We start from the raw sequence: 20,698 nt of genomic DNA, 5'->3' as shown, positions 1-20,698 counted from the left end.
CCCTTTATCTGCCATCAACTGGGGTTAGACACCCAGAAGGGTTTCTGGGTGTCTAACCCCAGTTGATGGCATAAGAAGGTAGGCATAACAAAACAAAAAAACCCACATGGCAAGAAAATGACAACTATGGACCGAAGAGAGAGAGGCAGAACTCCATTCAAACCCAAGGGAACAAGTACACAAGCAAATGTCACACTCCACCCCCACGTTGCTTGTCCGTGCAGCCCTTCCCTCCCTGAGTGGGAAAGGAGGGAGACCCGGACCTCCCCGTGCCAGCTACCTAGCACTCCAGTTCGGAAGCTAAGCATCAAATAATGCGAAAAACCGCTGACTGGAGGGAGGGAGGGTTGCCAGGGAGCTTCCGGGGATCACCCAAAAAAATGGCATTTCATTACGTTCAATGCTGGTTTTCTGTGGAGAGCATCTTCAGCTCCAAGTAGCTACTAAACCCAAGACAAGTAAAAGAGGAACAGTTGCCCCCATGCTCTTCAACTTGAAGTTGAGACAACTTGCTGCAACCAGACACACAAAGCAACACATGAATGCCCAGGACCAGGAATGTTTACTAAATGACAGGCAGCCAGGACCCCCATTTGACTTCCAAAATCCCTGCGCCCAAATGACAGCCTAAGACATGTTGCCGAAGATGGCAGCCAAAGCACCAAACTTACGAACGTTATTTGCACGGGGATAGACTGCAGACTGGCTAGACTTAATAACCTTGTGGATGACTCGGAAGACCCGAGCCCTGGAACAGGTTATGAGGGAAAGCGGATCAACCCAAAGCGCGTCCCCGGCCACAGAGGCTGAGGTGCACAGACAAAAGTAAAGAGCAACAACTGGACACAACAAATGATGCACCCCCGGCCTGACCAACAAAGCATCAATAACCCAAGGGCCCTTCCAGAAAGCCGCCATCTCATTCTTTGCAAGAAAAGGAGGAGACGGTTGCAAAACACCAGGACCGAAAGAGCAGAAACCCCTGCACCGGAGGAGAGCATGAAGCTCATCAACCCGACCCCCAGAGGCCAATGCCAACAGAAACCAAGCCTTCTGGAAGAAATCTCAAACCGAAGGGGCCACCACAAACCGAGGAGAAGAGAGAAAAGAGAGCACCCTGACCAAGGACCAGGACGACTCAGGCGGCGCATGAGCAGACCAGAGGTGAAACAAAGCACGAGAAAGCTTATGGAATGGGGCAGGTGTGACATCCACCCCGAACGTAAGCTGGAGCGGCTCTGCCAACCTACAAAGACAGAAAATGGCGAAAAAATGGCGAGAAACTTTACACTGTGGCCGAGAAGAAGCTTGCAGGTGGGACACCATCAACGAAGCCACATGATCACCATACATATAATGATAAACCCCGCATCAAAAAGACCATACGCGAAGAGAGAAGGAGTAGTAAAACGAATCAGCCATGTCCCGGATCGGTCCAATCTGCTGAAAGAGGTGGAGCCGCTGAAAATGCCCCAGGTACAGACACCGAGCAAGTAATGCCTGAAACCCAAGGCTGGGCCGACCACCAAGGGGCCAATAGGACAACTCTTCAGTGGTAGGACTCCAACTGATTAAGAACCCAAAGCAACAGCTCGATCGGAGGGAAGAGGTACAGGTAACCCCACCTCGACTAGTCCTGCCGAAAGGCATCCACCGCAATGGCTCCACAGTCGGGGAAGGGCACTACATATATCGGGAGACGCCTCGACCATGCTGACGAGATGAAGTCCACCTCTGGGAGCCCATACGACTGGCAGAGCCTCCTGAAGGAGTCGCTGTCGACCGTCCATTCCGTGGACAGGGGAATGAACCGGGACAGGCCGTCCGCCAGGATGTTGCACAATTCCCGGATATGAACTGCACAGGGAGCCAAACCCCAAGAAACCAGAAGACGAGCCACTAAGTGACCAGCCCCAAAGAGCCAAGGCCCAAAGAGAGCTCCCGAAGTTCAGGCAATGAACCACTAGAGAGCAGTTCGAATGGAGCTGGATTGTGGAGCTCCGAGCAACCCGAACCCTCCGAAACGACAGCCACACCGCCGCAAACTCCTGCAAACTCCGTCTCGATGGAAAGACGGACCCCACCATCCCTGGCCTGCCTGGTGTGTACTGATCACAAAGCCCCAGCCGAGAGACGACGCGTCTATGAACACAATGAGCAAGGGCTCGGGTAGGCCCCTAGGCAGTGAACCCCGAAAAACCCAAAGAGGAAGCCAGTGACGCAGCAACCGACGTAAGACTCACGGAGGCCGAACCCAGCAATTGCGAGAGAGGTGGAGTCCCCGAAGGTACAAGAACAGATGCCGAAGCCATACCCGGCCGGCACAGAAGCTGGCACCAATGGCCCACCCCGACCGGAGGAACCCCGAGCCCTGGTACGACCCATCTGAGAAGGCTGAGATCAGCCACCCCAGAGAAGCAACAAGTCCAACATAGGACAACAACTAGACGAAGCTGCCTATAGAATCTGTGTGACAGCAGTCTTCGCAAATAGCAATGGACAAAAGGGCAACAAAAACTTAAGAGCCAGGGCCCAAGCAGATTCCAAAGAGTGAGTGAGCACAGCCTGCTGGCACACGTGCCGAGAAGCAAATAACAGACACCGCTTCCCTGATAATCTGTGCAAACAGCTTCAAAAGTGTGGCCGACGCCCGAGCCTTCAAGGCCAACGCACCAGACGAAGGCCCGGCACTCAACACCTCCACATCCTCCCCAAGCCAATCCGAGGACAGCATGAGAAAGGAAAGAAGCACAAGACCAAAGCCAAATGCTCATGGGTGCGTGAATCCTCAGCTTCCAAAGATGCCGAAAAGGCGGGAATCTGTATGTGCAGCTACACAAATCCAACATCCCGAGTAAGCACAGGGGCAAACTAGCATGCATTAAAGCACTCAAACTCGCCCCCAGGTAAACATGCAGAATGGTAGCAGCCTCTTGCCATTCGAGAGTGCGGGTCCGACAAAACCGATGCCACACTCCATGCGAAAAGAAAGGGCAGTCTGCCAGCCAGGAAGACTTCGGGACCTCATAACGCACCCAATATGGGGAAGAAGAAGAAGAACCGAACTGAAACGAGGATGGATCCATCACAGAGGCAGAATCCAGGTCTCACAGGAGGTACGCAGCAAGAGCCTTCCGAACTTTAGGTGAGGTTCGAGAGGCAGAAAACCTACGGAATGAAGGAGCTGAGGAACCCAAGGGAACCCGGGAAGGAGCTGACCCCAAATCATACTCTTACAGGGAAAGGGGGTAAGAAAACCCTCCCCCCCCTCCTTGCAAGAAGAAACCCTGCGAAGAGGGCACTAAAACCCAAGCAGGATCAAAAGGGGGCCCAAGCCCCCAGGTCAACTCCTCCCCCATGCCTGGATGCTCCAAACCAGGACCCGGGGCAGAGTTGTCCTCCCCACCCTTTATTCCTTAATTAAGAAAATGGAGAGTCCAGGGAAAAGGCAGAAAAGAAGTCCCACCAGTCTGCTGGTGGGACCCCAGAAGCTTCGGCAGAAGGAGAAGGCTCGAATGCCTCCATCCCCAACCCGAATGGGGCAGCCCTCGGAGCAGCCGGAGTTTCATCACCAACTAAACCCCGCCCCGATGCCGAAACCCCTCAAACATTTGGGAGCCGGGAGCAAGGGGACGGGGGAAAGAGGGGGGGAGCAGGGCGAACAACACCAACTGGGGAAGGACTGGGGAGTGTGGACTGAACCAAAGTCAAATTGTGCGAACTGAACCAAAGTCGAATCGACTAATGCCCCCCAAGTTCAGGTCCCTATAACCAAAACAGGGCAGTCTCGGGGCATCCGGGTGGGCAACCAACCTAGCACATTACAGCAACCTAAACCGAGCATGCAACGCAAATGCCAACTATACCTGAGCCTTAATGTCTACAGAATGGGTAAATTGGAACATAAACAGAGAACACATCTTGCAAGACTCCGGGTCAAAGGTGTCGTCGACCCAACAGGAAGCATGACGGAGGCAAAACAGGTGACTGTCACCCTGAGACAAGGGCACAGAGAACCTTCAAACTCACACGAGGCGAGCTGGAACCTGGAAGACGCATCCATCGGTCTACCGAGCCACGACAGGGTTTTCCAGGGCCCATAGGCTGACTGCTACGGGAAGCTGAAACAAGGTGTTGCAAAACTGGTTAAACCCTAGAGGTAACAAGGGATATGAGCTAAACACAGAAACCCCTGTGATGTGTACAATCACAGCAACACTAGGGCCTAGAGGAGGGCCACCAAAATATCATAAGTGGACTAATAGCCCAACAAGGCAGACCCCTTCCAGGCAAAGAAAAAAATAAAATAAAACCCCAGCAAAAGTACAAAGTTCCAGAGGAAACAGGAACACGGCCGTTGCATTGGTAGGCAAGCTGCACAACACCGTGCACCCCAACCAGCAACACCACCACTTCCTACCCAAGGTGAAACAAAGGCCATGAAACCCTAGTTGGCCCCAAGGGCAAAGTAAATGTTGAGCTAAGCGCATGCAGCCCTAGTACACTGATTTTACACGTGGCCGCCACCACAACACAGCAGGAAACATCACTAAGGAAAAACACTGCCAAGAAATCAAGGCCCAAGTTGACGACCGCCCCCAGATCGCATCAGCCAACAAACTGGGGGTTGGAGCAGCCGGAGCGAGGGTCCAGGGCTCTCCCCTCTTCCTTTGGGGGAACAGGGGCTGCACAGACGAGCGATGCGGCAGCGGTGATGTGACGTTTGCTTGTATGCTTCTTTCCTTCATAGTTGGGGGAATTCTGCCTCCCTGTTTGGTTTTCGGTTGCAATTTTCTTACCAGGTGGGGTTTGTTTTGTTATGCCTACCTTTCTGGGTGCCTAACCCTGGTCGATGGCAGACATGGAGTGCCCCCAACCACAGGGGGGGTCCCAGAGGCCATTGCTCCCTTGCCTCTGTAAGGGGGCCAGGTTCTGGCTCGTGATCCCCCGTAGGCTGAACTCCATTGAATAATGCCCTTGACTAACATATCGCATATCAATCTGATAGCTCCAGGGAGCCGAAGGAAGCTCCCCACAGAAACACTGCTATTAACAGTCCAAAAGATCACTGCACTGAACATAAACAAACAAAAAATATTAAATGCACATAGCAACCCCCTTTTCCCGTCGGAAGCAACTCGGTCCGGAGTAAGTTTCACCTGACTCCGGTAACGGCATCGAGATTTGATGCCGTTAACAAGACTATCATTTCACTACACCCATAGTAGCCGATACATTTAGGGCACACCTAAATGATTATTAGGGGCAATGATTATTGGGACAGCCTAAAAATGTTAAATCTGTATTCCCTAGAGCACAGGCAGGAGAGATACATAAATAATCTACACTTGGAAAATATTAGGAGGACTGGTTCCATACCTGCACAAAGAAATACAACCACATGAGACCAGACAGCAAGGCAGGATGTGCAATAGGTACACTGAGAGAGAACTCTATCAACGTCAAAGGCACCAAGTCTTTTCAACATCCTACACATACAGGGGCATAACTGGCCATCCCTTCGCAGTGTTCAAAAAGAGAACTTGACAAGCACCTTCAAAGAATACCTGATCAACCAGGCTACGACTTATACGTCAGGCTGTGAGCAGCTGCATCAAACAGCCTGGTGGATAAGGCAGTTTATCCACATCAAACAGCCTGGTGGATAAGACAGTTTATCCACATCAAACAGCCTGGTGGATAAGACAGTTTATCCACATCAAACAGCCTGGTGGATAAGGCAGTTTATCCACATCAAACAGCCTGGTGAATAATACCAGCAACCAGGAAGCCTGGTTAGAGACCAGGCTTCCAGTGTGTCAGCGGGGACACTGATCCCGAAACCTTCAGCAGGTTAAGACATTTAACAGATATAGAAAAATAAAACAATTTAGAAGTGCGAACACACACTGGAGGGGTGACAGACATCTAAATTGGATGAGAAATTTTTGAGCAGATAAATGTGAGCAGTGATCAGAGGCAAGGTATCCGATTGGAGAAATGTCACTAGCAGAGAAGCTCAAGCTTCAGTTCTTGCACTGGTAATGTTCATTATAGCATGTAAATGATCTATCACAGGGAATACAGAGTTACATGTATAAATTTACAGATGCTAAAATGTTAGGGAGTGTCAGGGACTTGGATGGCTTCATTGCCCTCAAAAATGACTTGGACAATGTTTGAAAGGAGCAACACATGGAACATGTAACTCAGGGTAAATAAATATCATGTAATGGAATGAAGAATTTCCAAACAGACAACATTTAACCAACAAATTATGTGAAAAGATGCTAAAAACTTCTGACAAGGAAAGAGATGCAAGAGTGGTTCTGTATATTCAGCTGTCACCAGAGGATCACATAAAGGCTAGTGTGACAGGAGCCTATGCAACATCACCAAATTTCAGAAACCCGTTTAAATACATGGGCAGAGAAATATTGAAGAAACTGTTCATGCAATTTGCGAGACCAATATTAGAATATGCATCAGTGGTGCCGCCCATACCTGAAGAACATAAATTGGAAATTGGCACGAAGACATGCTACTAAATGGCTCCGGGAACTTCAAAACTTGAGCTATGAGGAGAGGCTGGAGGCACTAAACATGCCAAGCTAGAGGACAGGAGGAAAAACAGAGGCTATATAATCACAATATACAAAATAGCAACAGGAATCAACACAACACAGAAGGAATTTCATGAACTAGAGGTCACAGATTCACGCTATGGGAACATCTGTACAAAATAATATAAGAAAGTGGATACCAAAATCATACTAGTTTCAAAGTGTCATATGAGACAGTACTATGAAGATGGTACACCATGAGTGTGTTGACTCATCCTGTAACTACAGTCTAAAGTAGAAAGTCCAAAGACTAAAAATAATAAGACAAACTCAGACTGAAAAGGTAATATGTGAAACACTAAGCAAACGGTTCCAAAAGTGTATTTATTAAAAATGAAATTTTTGGAGAAGCAGCCACAATAAGGACTATTAACACAATATTGTACCAAGACGTGTGTAACATCACAGTAGAAAAAACATTCAAATATGTAACTAGACAAATAAAAAGCAGTCGGGCCAGATAAAGTCTTGCTAAGGGTTGTCAGCAAGTGTGCATCTAAGACTTGAACCCCAGCTACACATTATTTTCCAAACATCTACAAAAGTAGGAAAATTCGCAGACACGTGCAAAAAAAGCAGAGTTCCATTCTATGAAAATGGAAACATAGAAGACCCATAAACTATAAACTTATGGCTTCCAAATCTGGTAAACAATAGCTTTGAGAACAGACTGGAGGCATTAACTATGCATAAGGATTTGACATGAATCGATTGGGCAAAGCTGGCAAAAAAAATTTTAACCTGCAATATTGAGAACAGTGGTTCCCAACCTTTTTGGATTTATGGCCGTTTTCTAATGCTCAAAAGACCTGTGACCTCCTTGCCACACACACTGAACATTATATGTTGAATTGCTTGTCTGACTTGGTGGCCACAGTCAGACTGACTCAACTGGCCACCAAATTAGTCTTTAACAGTCCAGCTGGTGCTCTGTAACACGGGCTCACAGACTCGAGCTTAGAAAGCAAAGGTGCTGAAAATATGCTCAAAAGTTCTCTATTGAGAACACAGGTGAAGAAGGTTGGAACAAGTGAAATCAGGAAGTGGTGAATGCCAAAACTATCAGCAGTTTTAAAGCATCATATGACATTATTTGTTAGACAGGACACAATCAGCAAGTTCTCATCCTGTAACTACACCTAGGGAATTACACTTGGGTGACTATACACTTTCTCTATGTGTACACAAATGACTTTCTAAAATAATGGAAAACCTCATATAATCTTTTTATAAAACTGTTACTTTATCAAAGTTAATCTAAGGATCATTAAAGCATTATTAAAGTATTACTGAACTTTACACTGTACTAATGAATGAAGCAAGGACTACTCAGACATTAAGTTCTAGAATTCAAAACGATTAATATTTTATAAAAGAAAAGAATAATTAATTGGCCATGAGCCATGGTTACTGCTGTGTGTCCACACCCATTCATGTACATACATAGCTAGTACTCTATATGCCTACAATGGCAAGCACATAATAAATTAACCAACCTGCGTTAAAACTTGGTATATCCATGGGCACATTAGCCCCTTCTGATGGCGTTCAGAGGCTGTCCGCATGACCTCATGGGGCACTGGAGGTAGAGGAAGAGGGTTGGGGTCAATCTCAGGGCCTGGGTCCTGACTCCCCTCAACTGGACTACTGGACTGCTGCAGGGAGAATGTCACTAGGTTATTAATGTCAAAATAACAACCCCATCATACTAGCTTACCTAAATTTGTGCTTATTTTAACACCACTTGTTATATAGTTTATAATTCTTGATTTCATGTTTAATGAAATCCAGTCAGCATGTCTCACTCCATGCTTACTTGTCAGTGCTTACCTATTACACTCGAGGAGGGAAGTGAGATCTAGTGCTCTATCCACACTAATTACCCAACTCAACATTAATGTTTTCATCTATTTCTTTAAGATTGTGAATGGAATTGGCTTCAGCAACTTCTTCCCTCTATGCATTTCACTTGCTTACCACAAAAGTAGTAAGGCTTAACTCAAAGTTCGTTTTGTTGGGGACAGAAAGCCTGTATGTGTAATCATTTAAGTGTAGTTACAGGATGAGAGCTACACTCGTGGTGTCCCATCTTACCAGCACTCTTTTGTCATATAATGCTTTGAAACTACTGACAGTTTTGGCCTCCACCACCTGCTAACCTAACTTGTTCAAACCGTCTACCATACTGTTTGCGAAAGTGAATTTTCTAATATTTTTTCGGCACCTTTGTTTCAGTAGCTTGAATCCGTGGCCTTTGGTTCTTGAGGTTGCCACATTCAGAAATTCCTCTGTCAATTTAGTCAATTCCCATTATTATTTTGTAAGTGGAGATCACATCACCTCTTTTATTCTATATTCTAGCTTTGGAATATTTAACACCTCTAGTCTACCCTCATAACTCGTGCTTTTCAGTTCCAGAAGCCATTTTGTAGCATTTGTAAATTCAGAATTCAATATGAATTAATATGACGTGGGGCTTGGATCCCAAATTCCTGTGTGTTTAGTAGCAGTCAGAGAAAGTCCTAAAATTCTAGCTGGGCAGCAGTTAGTTGCTTCTGGAATCTTTCCTTATTAACACTTTCGCACCCCGAGCGTGCGCTCCGTTTGTTTGCACGAACTGCTCCTGGCGGTGCGCTCGAGCGTGCGGACGAGCGCGCGGCGACACCGAATTGTGTATACTCGTTTCAGTTTTCTCACCTGAATTCTCGTGCTACGTCATTCGTTTTGGTATCACTGTGTTCGCAATTAAATTCCCTGCAGGTGTATATGCATATATTGTCCAAAAGCCCAGCGTGACTCCCCTTAGTAAAGCTTAAAGTTACCCGTGAACGAGCACCAATTATCACACCCGCAACCTAATGTGTATACTCGTTCGGTTTGATAACATCAATTTTCGTGTTACATCGCTCGTTTTCGTATCAAATTGTTCCCAATATAAAGGCGCATATTTTAAAACTAGTCCCATAATAATAGAGCAATAACTGGAATTTTAACAAATATTTTAATTTTGGACGCTCATCATCACAAAATTATTTATATCTTTCCAGTGTTCTGACATCAATTTTCGTGTTACATCTTTAATTTTGGTATCAAATTGTTCGCAATCTAAAGGTGCGCCATTTAAAACTAGTCCCATAACAATAGCACAATAAATGGAATTTTAACAAATATTTTAAATTTTGGATGCAAAAAGTATTTATAATCTTTCCAGTGTTCTGACATCAATTTTTGTGTTATATCTTTCATTTTGGTATCAAATTGTGTGCAATCTAAAGGCGCTCATTTTAAAACCACTCCCAGATTGATTGGATAAAATTTAAATTTTAAACAAATATTTTAAAATGTGGACGCTACTCACGTTCCCGGCTCGGACACGAGAAAAATTTTGAACGCCAGCGGCGTTGATGGAGAGCAAAGGTGTTAAGACTGTTCATAGCATGTTGGATACAGCTTCAGTCTCCCACTCATGTGGTCGGTAGTTCAAGCATCTTAGTGCCCAGGTGAATGAAATGTTTATATGTATAGTTGTGTTGTTGACAATTTGTATGTGTGTGTTAAGTGAGAAAGTAGTGGAGGCCAAAACAGTCGGTAGTTTCAAAGGAGTTATATGACGAGTACTGAGAAGACGGAACACCACAATCATAGCTCTCATCCTGTAACTACACTTGGGTAATTACACAAACACACACACAGGATTCAGTTTTTGCACCTGTATTATTTATCATCTATATAAATTACCTACTATAAGAAATACAACCATGTTTGCTGATGATAAGCTACTAGGGAAGATAAGAGACTTCGACAAGTGTCATGCTCTTCAAAATAACCTAGACAAAAGTGTATGGAGCACCATGTGGCAAATGGTATTCAATGTGACTAAATGCCATGTTCTGGAATGTGCAATAGAAGAAAGTAAGCCAGACAACTTACAAATTATGTGAAAAGGCTTTAAAGAACTCTGATAAAGTTAGAGATCTAGGGATGGTTCTGGATAGAAAAACTGACATCTGAGAGTCATACATGTTCTTTATATGATAAGATTTTATAAAGAACATTATGCAAGGAGCCTATGCTGTATTCTTACCAATTTTAGAATTGCTTTTAAATACAAGGATGGCAAAATATTAAAGAAATTGTCCATGAGTTTTGCAAGACCAAAACTGGAATATGCAGTAGCTGTATGGTTCCCATATACAGGTATTATGAATTTCTTTAAGTGTTAGTAATCAGTAATCACTGCTGTGGAGACTATCTGACATAAGCTTATTTTGTGGCCAACACAGGAATAATTGTGCTATGATTATTATAACGATTATATTGTGCTACTAATTACTATATCAACATCTGCAAACCTATGAGAAGCATTTGCATGTCTAAAGTTCTAACATTTATTTATTTATATCGACAAGAGTTCTTACATTCTTGTAAAGCCTCTAGCATGCATAGCATTTCTGGTAAGTCTTTAATCCAAATTTTTCCCCAGAATACAACCGCCCAAATCTTTAACAACCAGGTACCCATTCACTGCTGGGTGAACAGAGGCTACAGTTAAGGATTGGCGCCCAGTAAATTCTCCCCGGCCAGGATACAAACCCAGGCCAATGTGCTCGCGAAGCGCCGAGCGAATGTTTTACCACTGCACCATGGGGACTGCACACGGGAATGTGTAATAACAATATCAAGCACAGTATTGGCATCAGAGTATCTGTATTGGGACTGTTTGGCTAACAGGTCTGTATTGATACAGCTCTTAATAGAAATGTAGCTAATTAAATCTGACTCCAGCTACTCAGACTCCAACCCGTCCTCAGACCAAGTCTATTCTATCCAGCAGTCGACCCCAAAGACGCATTCGGGAATTTTTACATGCTTTTCATTTAAAACTGGAATTTTCTCAAATATAAATTATTATTATTTTATATTACCATATTCTACCTATTTAGGCACTGGTTAGGTTAGGTATCAGGTTCTGTTGGCGATTATTTGAATTTGTAGTACGTAGGTGAAGCACTTACAGCATTGTGGTTCGAACAAAATTCGTCAGTGAAACACTTGTTCCGGAAGTGTTCAACATCATCAGTCGAGTCATGTGTAAATTATTTTCATTCATAAATAGGGGGTTTGGCGGGTGCATGGAATGGACTTAGGGTCTTTGTTTAGAAGACTGCAGACTCAAGTCATGAACACTGGGGTGGTTTGGGTCCGGGAATTTGTTGTGGACGCAATGTTGCCACCTGGTGGCAGCCCAGTTGAGGTGGCCAAGCAAGTTACTAGTGATTTGCAAGCAACCTGTCCTCTTACAAAGAACGTAGCTTTTCTCTCGTATGCGTTACATGAGGGCCAAAAATTGTCATACTGGAAAATGGAAGCAGTGCTTGAAAGTAACATACTGTTCCATTTTCTGTTTTGGGTCCTCTGGTAGGTTAGGAGAGAACACTTTAAATTGATCGTTTTCTTGACATAGGGAACCTTAGGAGGACACGCAGTTGCAAGACCTCTCCACAGGCAGTGACTAGTGATGTCAAAGAAGGTTTGCAAGGGCTTCAGAATGTGTAATAACCTTCTGGTGGTTATTCTAGGCAAAAATGAATGTTCTAAAGTATATACCTATCATCAGTATGACCATTAAGTGACACTTGAACAATTCCTATATCACTGATGAATAATGTCCACCTGCCTCGCCCAATGAGCTCCAAGGTATTCTACCTTGGGAAGCAACAAAGTGAAATCATATGTTATTTGGCGTAAAACTGCACAAAGATGTGCTCCATCATTTTCAATTAGAAAACCTAAAAATATTTCATGCTAACAAATCTTTAAAATCTGGAATTCACCAAAAATTCATAACCCGCCTCATGCCAATTAGTAGGCATTTTAGAGGTTCCATATATTTCCACAATACTGTGAATTTACTTAGCGGTATCATTTAGATATAAGGTTTTGGAAAAATAAAAACACAAGATAAAGTGTTCGAAGAGGGAAAATGTGGAATATTGGGGAAGGAGTGGAGGTTATTGGGAAAGCAACTGCCCCATCCACTTCCAAATGCCTCCACTGTTGAAGTGGACAAGTCCACCGCCAGAGAAGGCCAAGCTAAGGCCACGCCCAAAGCTAAACCCTGACCCGGATCTCAAACCCTCAGATGCTTCAGAGCTGGAACCAGGTGGAAAGGGGATGATGGAAAGACTAGAATCAGGGCAAATTACAACTAAAGGAGAAGGAAGAGGAAGCATGGACTAAGTCCAAGTGGAGATCACCAACACCTCCAACTTTGGGTCCCTAAACACCATAGGGGGCCAACTCCAGGGCATCTAGATGATCAATATGCATTAAATGCCTAACCCGAGAAAACCTAGCTCTCAAAGCAGCAGTTGCCTGTAGAGCTTCCAAACTTCAAGCTCAATCAGTAAGAGCAGAGGCACAGCAAGACCAGCCCTCAAAGGACTTCGGGTTGCAGGTGTCATTGACTTAGCAGGCAGCATGGCTAAGGCAGAAAGACTAATCACAATCAGGTACCAAAGTCGACAAAGTCGATAGATTTGAAGCTCACACTCGGCAAGCATGGGCTCGTTGGGCCGATCCATAACGGACCACGCCAGAAACCTGTGAGGGAATAACCAAGGCCTGAAGATAGCTAACCAAGCAGAAACTCCAGGCATTGGGGCCATTTGCTAGTAGAACAATCATTCAATGCATCTGAAACAATCAGGCTACAAATTACAGCTGTGGAATGCTGTGTAAATAAGCACACGAACCCCAGCACACCCTAGCCAGGGCTCAAATGGGAGTCAAATATTCCCGTGAATAGCACACAGTGAGGCTCTTCACTCAAGATGATCTAGTCTTTCAGGGGCAAAGTCCCGATCACAGATAACTGTCAGTGCAGGGACAACGAAGAAAGCCCTGAGTGCATGCAGCCTGAAGCACAAAACAGTCAAGCCCAAACACCACGCCAGAGAAAAAACACACGCACAGGAAGCTACTACTAAAATCAAAAGAACAATACAGTACACAAGCAAATGGTCCCCCACAGAATGAACAAACTCCAAAGACAGCCAGCACTTAGCTTGAAGCAGAGGGGCTTGCCCATGACTGGCAGACTAGAGCACTACTGGTAGAACTTTCCACCATAACATCAGCAACATAAAGTCCAGGGAATCCGGCTGAAGGCAAGGGTCGGGCCGCCTTGTGGTGATAATAGGTATACGTACTGCACGCACTCCACAAACAGACCCTGGTAATACCTGGTGTAGTGACAACACTCCACCACTCCACTAAAATTTATTCAATTATTTCTGACTCGAGAGTTGATTGAATTTTTTACCTATGAAACAAACTTGTATGCATCACTAATATTACAGAATGGCTCCACGAACATAAGGAGTATGTGGGTGCAAGTCACGGTAAAGGAAATGGCAAGATATTTAGATCTGTGCTTGTTGATGGGCATTTCTAAGCTCCCAACGATGAGAATGTACTGGCAAACAAACAGGCTCTGGCATGCACGTTTCTTCAATAATTTTATGATGTCGAAACGGTTTCAAAATATTTCCCAGTTTTTCCATATGTATAATAACAATATCATTCCCCTGAACAGTAAAGACAGATTGGTAAAAGTGATAACAGTAATGGAATATCTTACAACCAAATTTGCAGAAATCTACAATTCCTAAGAAGGAATTGAGTTTGGATGAAGGCACAATGTTATGGTGTGGCTGACTATCTTTCAAGGTTTATAATCCAAACAAACCAAAAAAGTATGGAGTCAAACTGTACATGATTGCTGAATCAACATCTGGCTACATACATGACTTTGAAGTATATTGCGGAATTGGAAAAACAACAATCGAGACAGCCATGGGCTTGATTGAGCCCCGAATGTATAAGGGTTATCATCTTTATATGGATAACTACTATAACTCGGTTAACCTTACAGAGAAGTTACGTGAATGTGGGGTTTACACATGTGGAACCCTCAGATTGCAATGTGGTGCACCAAAGGAACTGCAACTGAAAGCAGAGGGTAAACTTGCAGTGGATACAATCCTATTCTGCCGCAAAGATAACACATAATACTGTGGAAAGGCAAGCGAGTGGTCTCACATCACAAACTGCCACAATGCAGACACACAGCAAGTTGAACTTAGGAAAAGAACTGGAAACGTGACGGAACATCAGTACAACAAGTAACATTGAGTAAACCAACCACAATTTGTGATTATAATTGCCACATGAAAGGTGTTGATCACTTCGACCAAATGGTCAAATATTACCAGTTCACATGAAAAGGTCACAAGTGGACCAAGAAAATTACTTTTTATTTTCTGCGAATGACCTTGCATAATTCATTTGTTTTGTACAAGCACTACAGCAGTGATGCCAAGAAAGTGACCTTGCTCCAGTTTCATGAGGTAGCAATGTGGTCCCTCTTGAAGTGGGACACTGCTGAGTGGCCTCTCATAAATAACACCATGGCACATGCTCCCAATATAGATGACGATGTCTCAACACCAATGTCTCAATGTCTCAACACCCAGGCCAGCTGGTGTGAGGTGGCCTCTAGTTCCTTCAACACCTCAAGGCAAAGACTCCTCATTCTCATCTGACTCAGAACACGAGACGGCTCCGAGTACTGGTCGTCGTCCTCCTAAAAAACGCCCACGTATTGTTGATTCAACAAAGCGTCTCAATAAGAACTTGACACATGCCATCATTCCTCTGAAAAAACGTCTAAGGTGTCGTGTTTGCTACAAGTCAGGAATACAGAGGGCCACTAAGCTAAAGTGCAAAACGTGGGAAGTGTCACTTTGTGCTACACCCTGCTACACAAGATACCACTGGAAGAGGGTATTTTGGGTGGAAAAGAAGTAACCACTCGCAACACATTCACTCCACCTACGAAACATCTGTTGAGCAACTTCAGGAACCTTTTCCTGAAGCAGGTGGAGTGGATCACAGAATGGTCAACTTATTGTTCTACAATAATCATTCCATACGCAAGTACAGACACTAAGTTTTTATAAACAAGATATTACAGTTTATACTTTATGTTGTTGACAAAGGTTTTCTTCAATAAGGAATTATATTTGTATTTCCATTTAGAGCATTTTATTGCGAATAATTTGATACCCCAATGAACAATGTAGCGCAAAAACTTATGTTAGCAAACGGAAAATTTCTACACTTTTTTGTATGTGTTTTGTGGGTGTAGTGGGTGTGCCAATGGGTGTACGCAAGCTTCGGCGACATTCGGCGTTGTTGTAGATGAGGCGCGCCCATGATTTGTATTTTATATGCATATTTCGGTGTAGGGAATTTTATTGCGATCACAGTGATACTAAAATGAACAATGTAGAACAAGACTTGAGTTGACAAACCTGAAAAGAGTAGAAACATTTCCGCGCTGTTTGGCGTGCACAGCTAACGATCGACATAGATTTCTTTATTTGGTGCGGGTCTCACGCCTTCTTTGGCGACTTTTTACACTTTATGTTCCTCTAGAGCATTCTATTGCGAACAAATTGATAACAAAATGAAAGACGTACATCGAAAATTAAGGTCAGAACACCGAAAAGAGTATACACATTTCAGTGTCGCCATTCGAGCACCTGCATCGGTGGGCTCATGAGGGAAAAGTTTTTTCGCCTACTGTCAGGAGCGCAAAAGTGTTAAGCTTTGCTGTCATTCTGGATGCTTTCCCAGTGGAGTGGCGAATCATCACGTGCTCCGTGAACGTCTACGAAAGAACCAAACTCTAGTACAGATCCCCATTAAGTCGAACACAAACTCCTCCACTGATGTGACCTTCCAGCATGGAGCAGTGCTGAGCAGCCTCGACAAGACAGCTTGAGGGAGCCACCGGAATGAGGGGTCCCCCCCCCCAGAAAGGTAACATACTGAACTAAGTGACAGTAACAGAGTACACAGTATAGTAGATACATAAAGGAAACATCAAATCATACACTACTAACATTAAAGAGCAATATATTAAAAATATGTATCTCGTCCGTATATACCAATCTTGAAAGTACAGTATACAGTATAAATCGTGCAAAATTTGAATGAAATCTAACGAAAACACACACTACAGATAAAAAAAAAATTTAAGTTAACTGAGCAGTACCGTACTATTGTCTATGCTCCCAAACGACTCTACTTTCACTATTCAGGAGAAAAATGATGCATCTTAAAATGTGAGTACTGTAATGGTATCACAATTTATGCTTAATTATACAAATTAATGTCTTCAGACTTCTTGTCATTTAGCACAAACTTGATAAGCAAGATATGATTTGCCTGCAGTTAACTGAGAGATTATACAAGTCCTTATGCCTGGTTGACCAGACCAGCGACCAGGAGGCCTGGTCAGAGACCGGGCTGCAGGGACGTTGATCTTCGGAATCGACAGGACGGGCATATTGCACAATACAAATAATATTATGAACATTAAAATAGAGCCCATCTTTACATATAAAGTATATGAATATATAGACGTGCAGATCAGTGGGGGAGAATGTGTCGAGTGAGGTGGAATAACTCTCAGTACAGGGGTGATCTGTGAACGGGCTGACACAAAGAACTCAAACAAACTGCTACAAGATTGGATCCTGAAAAGACAAAAGGGGGCCAACCCCTGGGGAAGCACACAAAGCAGTAACCTACGTATACAGGCCAGGAGTACAACCCAAATCCCAAAGAGGCTTATCTTAAACAGCCCAGACAGTCATGGAGAGCACAGGCCTCAGGGTATTCCCCACCCAACACAAGATACGACAGAGGCAGTAAGAATGGCCATAGGAATATAATCAAAAGTGAGGCACATCCTTCAAACTGTGAAGGCAAATTATGAGGACTGGTCCATAATAAACCCTCCAAAAACTACAGTGGGCTTGCCCAATCCCAGAGGGTAGACCAAGCAGGAACAAGAAGAACGGGTACTGCTTGCCAAATATTACAAACACCAAAAACAGCCTAAAAGATACAAATGTCCCCTGCTGATAGTGTGAAAGTAACCACCTTAAACCTTTACAAAAACTCTCACTACCCCATCCACAAAGCCTCGCACAAAAATCAAAGACCCACACAACAACAACAACAAAAACTTTCAACTGGATGGTGGTCTGTCAAGAGACGGCCACCCACACCCACCTAGAGAATAGAAAAAGCAACTCTGGCCAGGTGGGCACACCACCAGCAAACACACACAGATGATCACTCTAAGAAAGTGCAGTTCAAGATCAACAGTTGATTAGAAGCCACACAATAAATGATGCATAAATACATTCATTGTGAATCAAATAAAAAAACAAATACACAAGCAAATGGTCCCAACAGGAAAAAAATAAAGTTCAGAATGGCCAGCAATTTTTTGAAAAAGCAGTACTGTACCCTAACGACACTGAGGCAAGAAGAGGAGCGCAACAGTGAATAGCAGAGGAGGGTTCACAAGTCCCCTGGTGGTCTGCAGATCAAACTAACAAGAGAACTGTTTGCATATTTTGTAGTTGTCGGCTGAGGAGTTCCAATACTTTTTAAATTTGGAAAGGATAAAAACAGCAAAATCACAAAGAAAAAAGTGCATAATAGTGAATGAATGCCTGGCAAACACACACACCCACCCACAATAAAGCAAAACTGCATTTATGAAAGAAATAGTGTGGGAGCACAAGATTCAACAAGATGGCTGCCAGTATGAAGGTCAACACAGATGAGAGTCATTTTGGTGGCTTTCATGAGGAAAATATTAACTTGAGTGATTTTCATAACAGGTAAGCACCAATAAAGAACACTTAAGTATTGTGGAAATAATAAAGAATTTAAGCAGGAATAATGAAAACTTGAGAAACATGGTTACAGCTATAAAAGGTCAAATAACGATATTATGCAGGGATAAGAAACTCTGGGGAACTAGAGGAAAAGTCCTGGATGAGGAAATAAAGGATTAAAAAAACCAGCGATGAATGTAATGAAACTCCATTTTCTGCGTTGAGACCCGGAGGCTCCCCGGAGCTATCCGGGCTGATATGAATGTATTAGACCCGGGCATCAGTCAAGCGAGTGGAGTTCTTAGGCCTATTTGGGACCATGAGCCAGAACCTGGCCCCCCTCAGAGGCGCGCGAGGAGCAATGGCCTATTGAAACCCCCGTGTGGTTGGAAGCATTCTATGTCTGCCATCGACCGGATCAGGCACCCGGAAAGGTAGGCGCCCCAAAACAAACGCCCTATCTGGTTAAAATATTGCTACTGAAAGCTGACCTGTTGTACAGAACTCCCCAAAAAGAAAAATGAGCATGACGTCACCACTGTGCCGCTGCTTGCACAGCTCCCCTCTCCCCAGGAGGGGGGAAGGAGACACCCCAGACCCCCACGCCGGCTATCCACACCATCAGATCTGAGGCTGGATGCCAAAACCCACAAAAAAATGCCAACCGAAGGGAGGGAGGGTTGCCGGGAAGCCTCCGGGTCTCACCCAGAAAATGGCGTTTCATTACATTCAACGCTGGACCAGGAGACCTGGTCAGAGACCAGACTGAATGGGTGTTGATCCTCAGAATCCCTAACAGGTAATCAACAGGACAGGGGGTGGCCCCATATGATTTGGATTACTGAGGATACACATACTAATAATAATAATAATAATAATAATAATAATAATAATAATAATAATAATAATAATAATAATAATTCCAGTCATGGGGAAGAGGAAGCCTGTACTTGACCTTCCAATTGTGCTTATCAACACAAGTTATTTCATTAGTGATGCATTTGTCTGTTGTTTTTTTAGGTTTTAGTATAATATTTTTTACAAATAAAACTCAAATGAGTATGGAACCCACACCTTGTGAAGCATAAACAGAAACTTGCAAAAGTTCAGAGGTTTGAAAGTAGATTAGTACCAAACGTGAGAGACCCTAAGCCATGAAGACAAGTTGAGAGAACTCATCCTCACAATCTTAGTGGAGAAAAGAAAGAGGGGATATGATAACTACATTCAGGATCTTGAGGAGAATAAAATGGACAAAGGAAGCTATTTAAATTATGAAGAGGTAGAAATGCAACAAAGTCAAAGAGATGCAAGTTCTTGTTCCCTGTACGGGTGGTCGGTAAGTGGTATGCCCTGAAGAGGTTGATGAAGCCAATTCCATCCATAACTTTAAAAATATGATGAACACTTTGGTGTTGAGAGCAGTAATTAGCACACCAGGTATAAATGATTAAAAGGCAGGTCATACAGAGCTAGATCTCACTCCCCTGTAGTCAGTGATAGGTAAGTATGGGGCTCACATCCACCTCTTCAGGCCTCCAGTGAACAGATGTCACCTTGGAAAAAATTATGGATGCCCATTCTCGGTATTAGGGGCCTCAGTATTCACACAGCAATATAAATAGTTCATGCAACAGTAGCTCACTATACCATCGTGCAGCTTGCCCCCGCAGAATCACTTACAATCTATGAAATAAAAAACAAGAATTTAACGACTATAATGACAAACGATCCCGACAGCAATAAAGACTATGTACAAGGTTCAGATACAAGTGAACTTGATGCAGGTGACAATGTTCCCAGAGCAAGACCTACTCTGCCACCACAGTACACAGCCATGGTTTGGAGTGTCGGCGCATCGTGCAGTCGGACCCAACATTCCTTTTAGGAAAAAGGATCTGGACAGTTATTCATTTTTCAGGATTTTGTGGTCAGGATTCTTATAATAATAAAAGTATTTTGGCTAGTGTTTGCAGTGTGCCTAGTTTTAGCATACTTTGGTTCATCAGAGGCCAAGTGTGTATGGATAGTCTTGGGTCACTGGCTTTGAGATTATCACACCCACCTGAAGTGTGAAGTGGTTTGTAACGGTGCATAAACATGTAGACAGTTACATAGTATGATCCAGCAGAGAGACTTTTTTATTCTAAGAATATAAGATGGTGCCCATATTATTGACTAATATATTGAGCCTAATTTATAGTCATCAACATGGTACCCTTCCAAATATAACTTGAGTTACTGACATTTTAACACCAAATAGTGTATAAAGCGGCAAAATAATTTGCTGGGGTATTTTTTTTTTTGGTG

At 43.8% G+C, this 20,698-nt stretch overlaps 1 protein-coding gene across 19 annotated transcripts in view; it reads right to left on the bottom strand.

Annotated features, from left to right (window-relative positions):
• Positions 1-20,698, bottom strand: part of LOC123762893 (constitutive coactivator of PPAR-gamma-like protein 1 homolog) — a 194,622-nt gene that overhangs the window by 78,825 nt on the left and 95,099 nt on the right. For all 19 annotated transcript variants that reach the window (XR_011222257.1, XR_006773383.2, XR_006773384.2 and 16 more), the window contains one exon: positions 8,120-8,278. Coding sequence is in view for 16 of the 19 variants with exons in the window: in XM_045749635.2 (XP_045605591.1) it covers positions 8,120-8,278 (159 nt within the window). In the remaining 3 variants the exon portion in view is untranslated. The remainder of the gene's footprint in view (positions 1-8,119; positions 8,279-20,698) is intronic.

This window comes from Procambarus clarkii, chromosome 47 (genome assembly GCF_040958095.1).
Source record: "Procambarus clarkii isolate CNS0578487 chromosome 47, FALCON_Pclarkii_2.0, whole genome shotgun sequence".
NCBI classification, from domain to species: Eukaryota; Metazoa; Arthropoda; class Malacostraca; order Decapoda; family Cambaridae; genus Procambarus; species Procambarus clarkii.
This window is presented reverse-complemented; position numbering and strand designations above follow the sequence as displayed.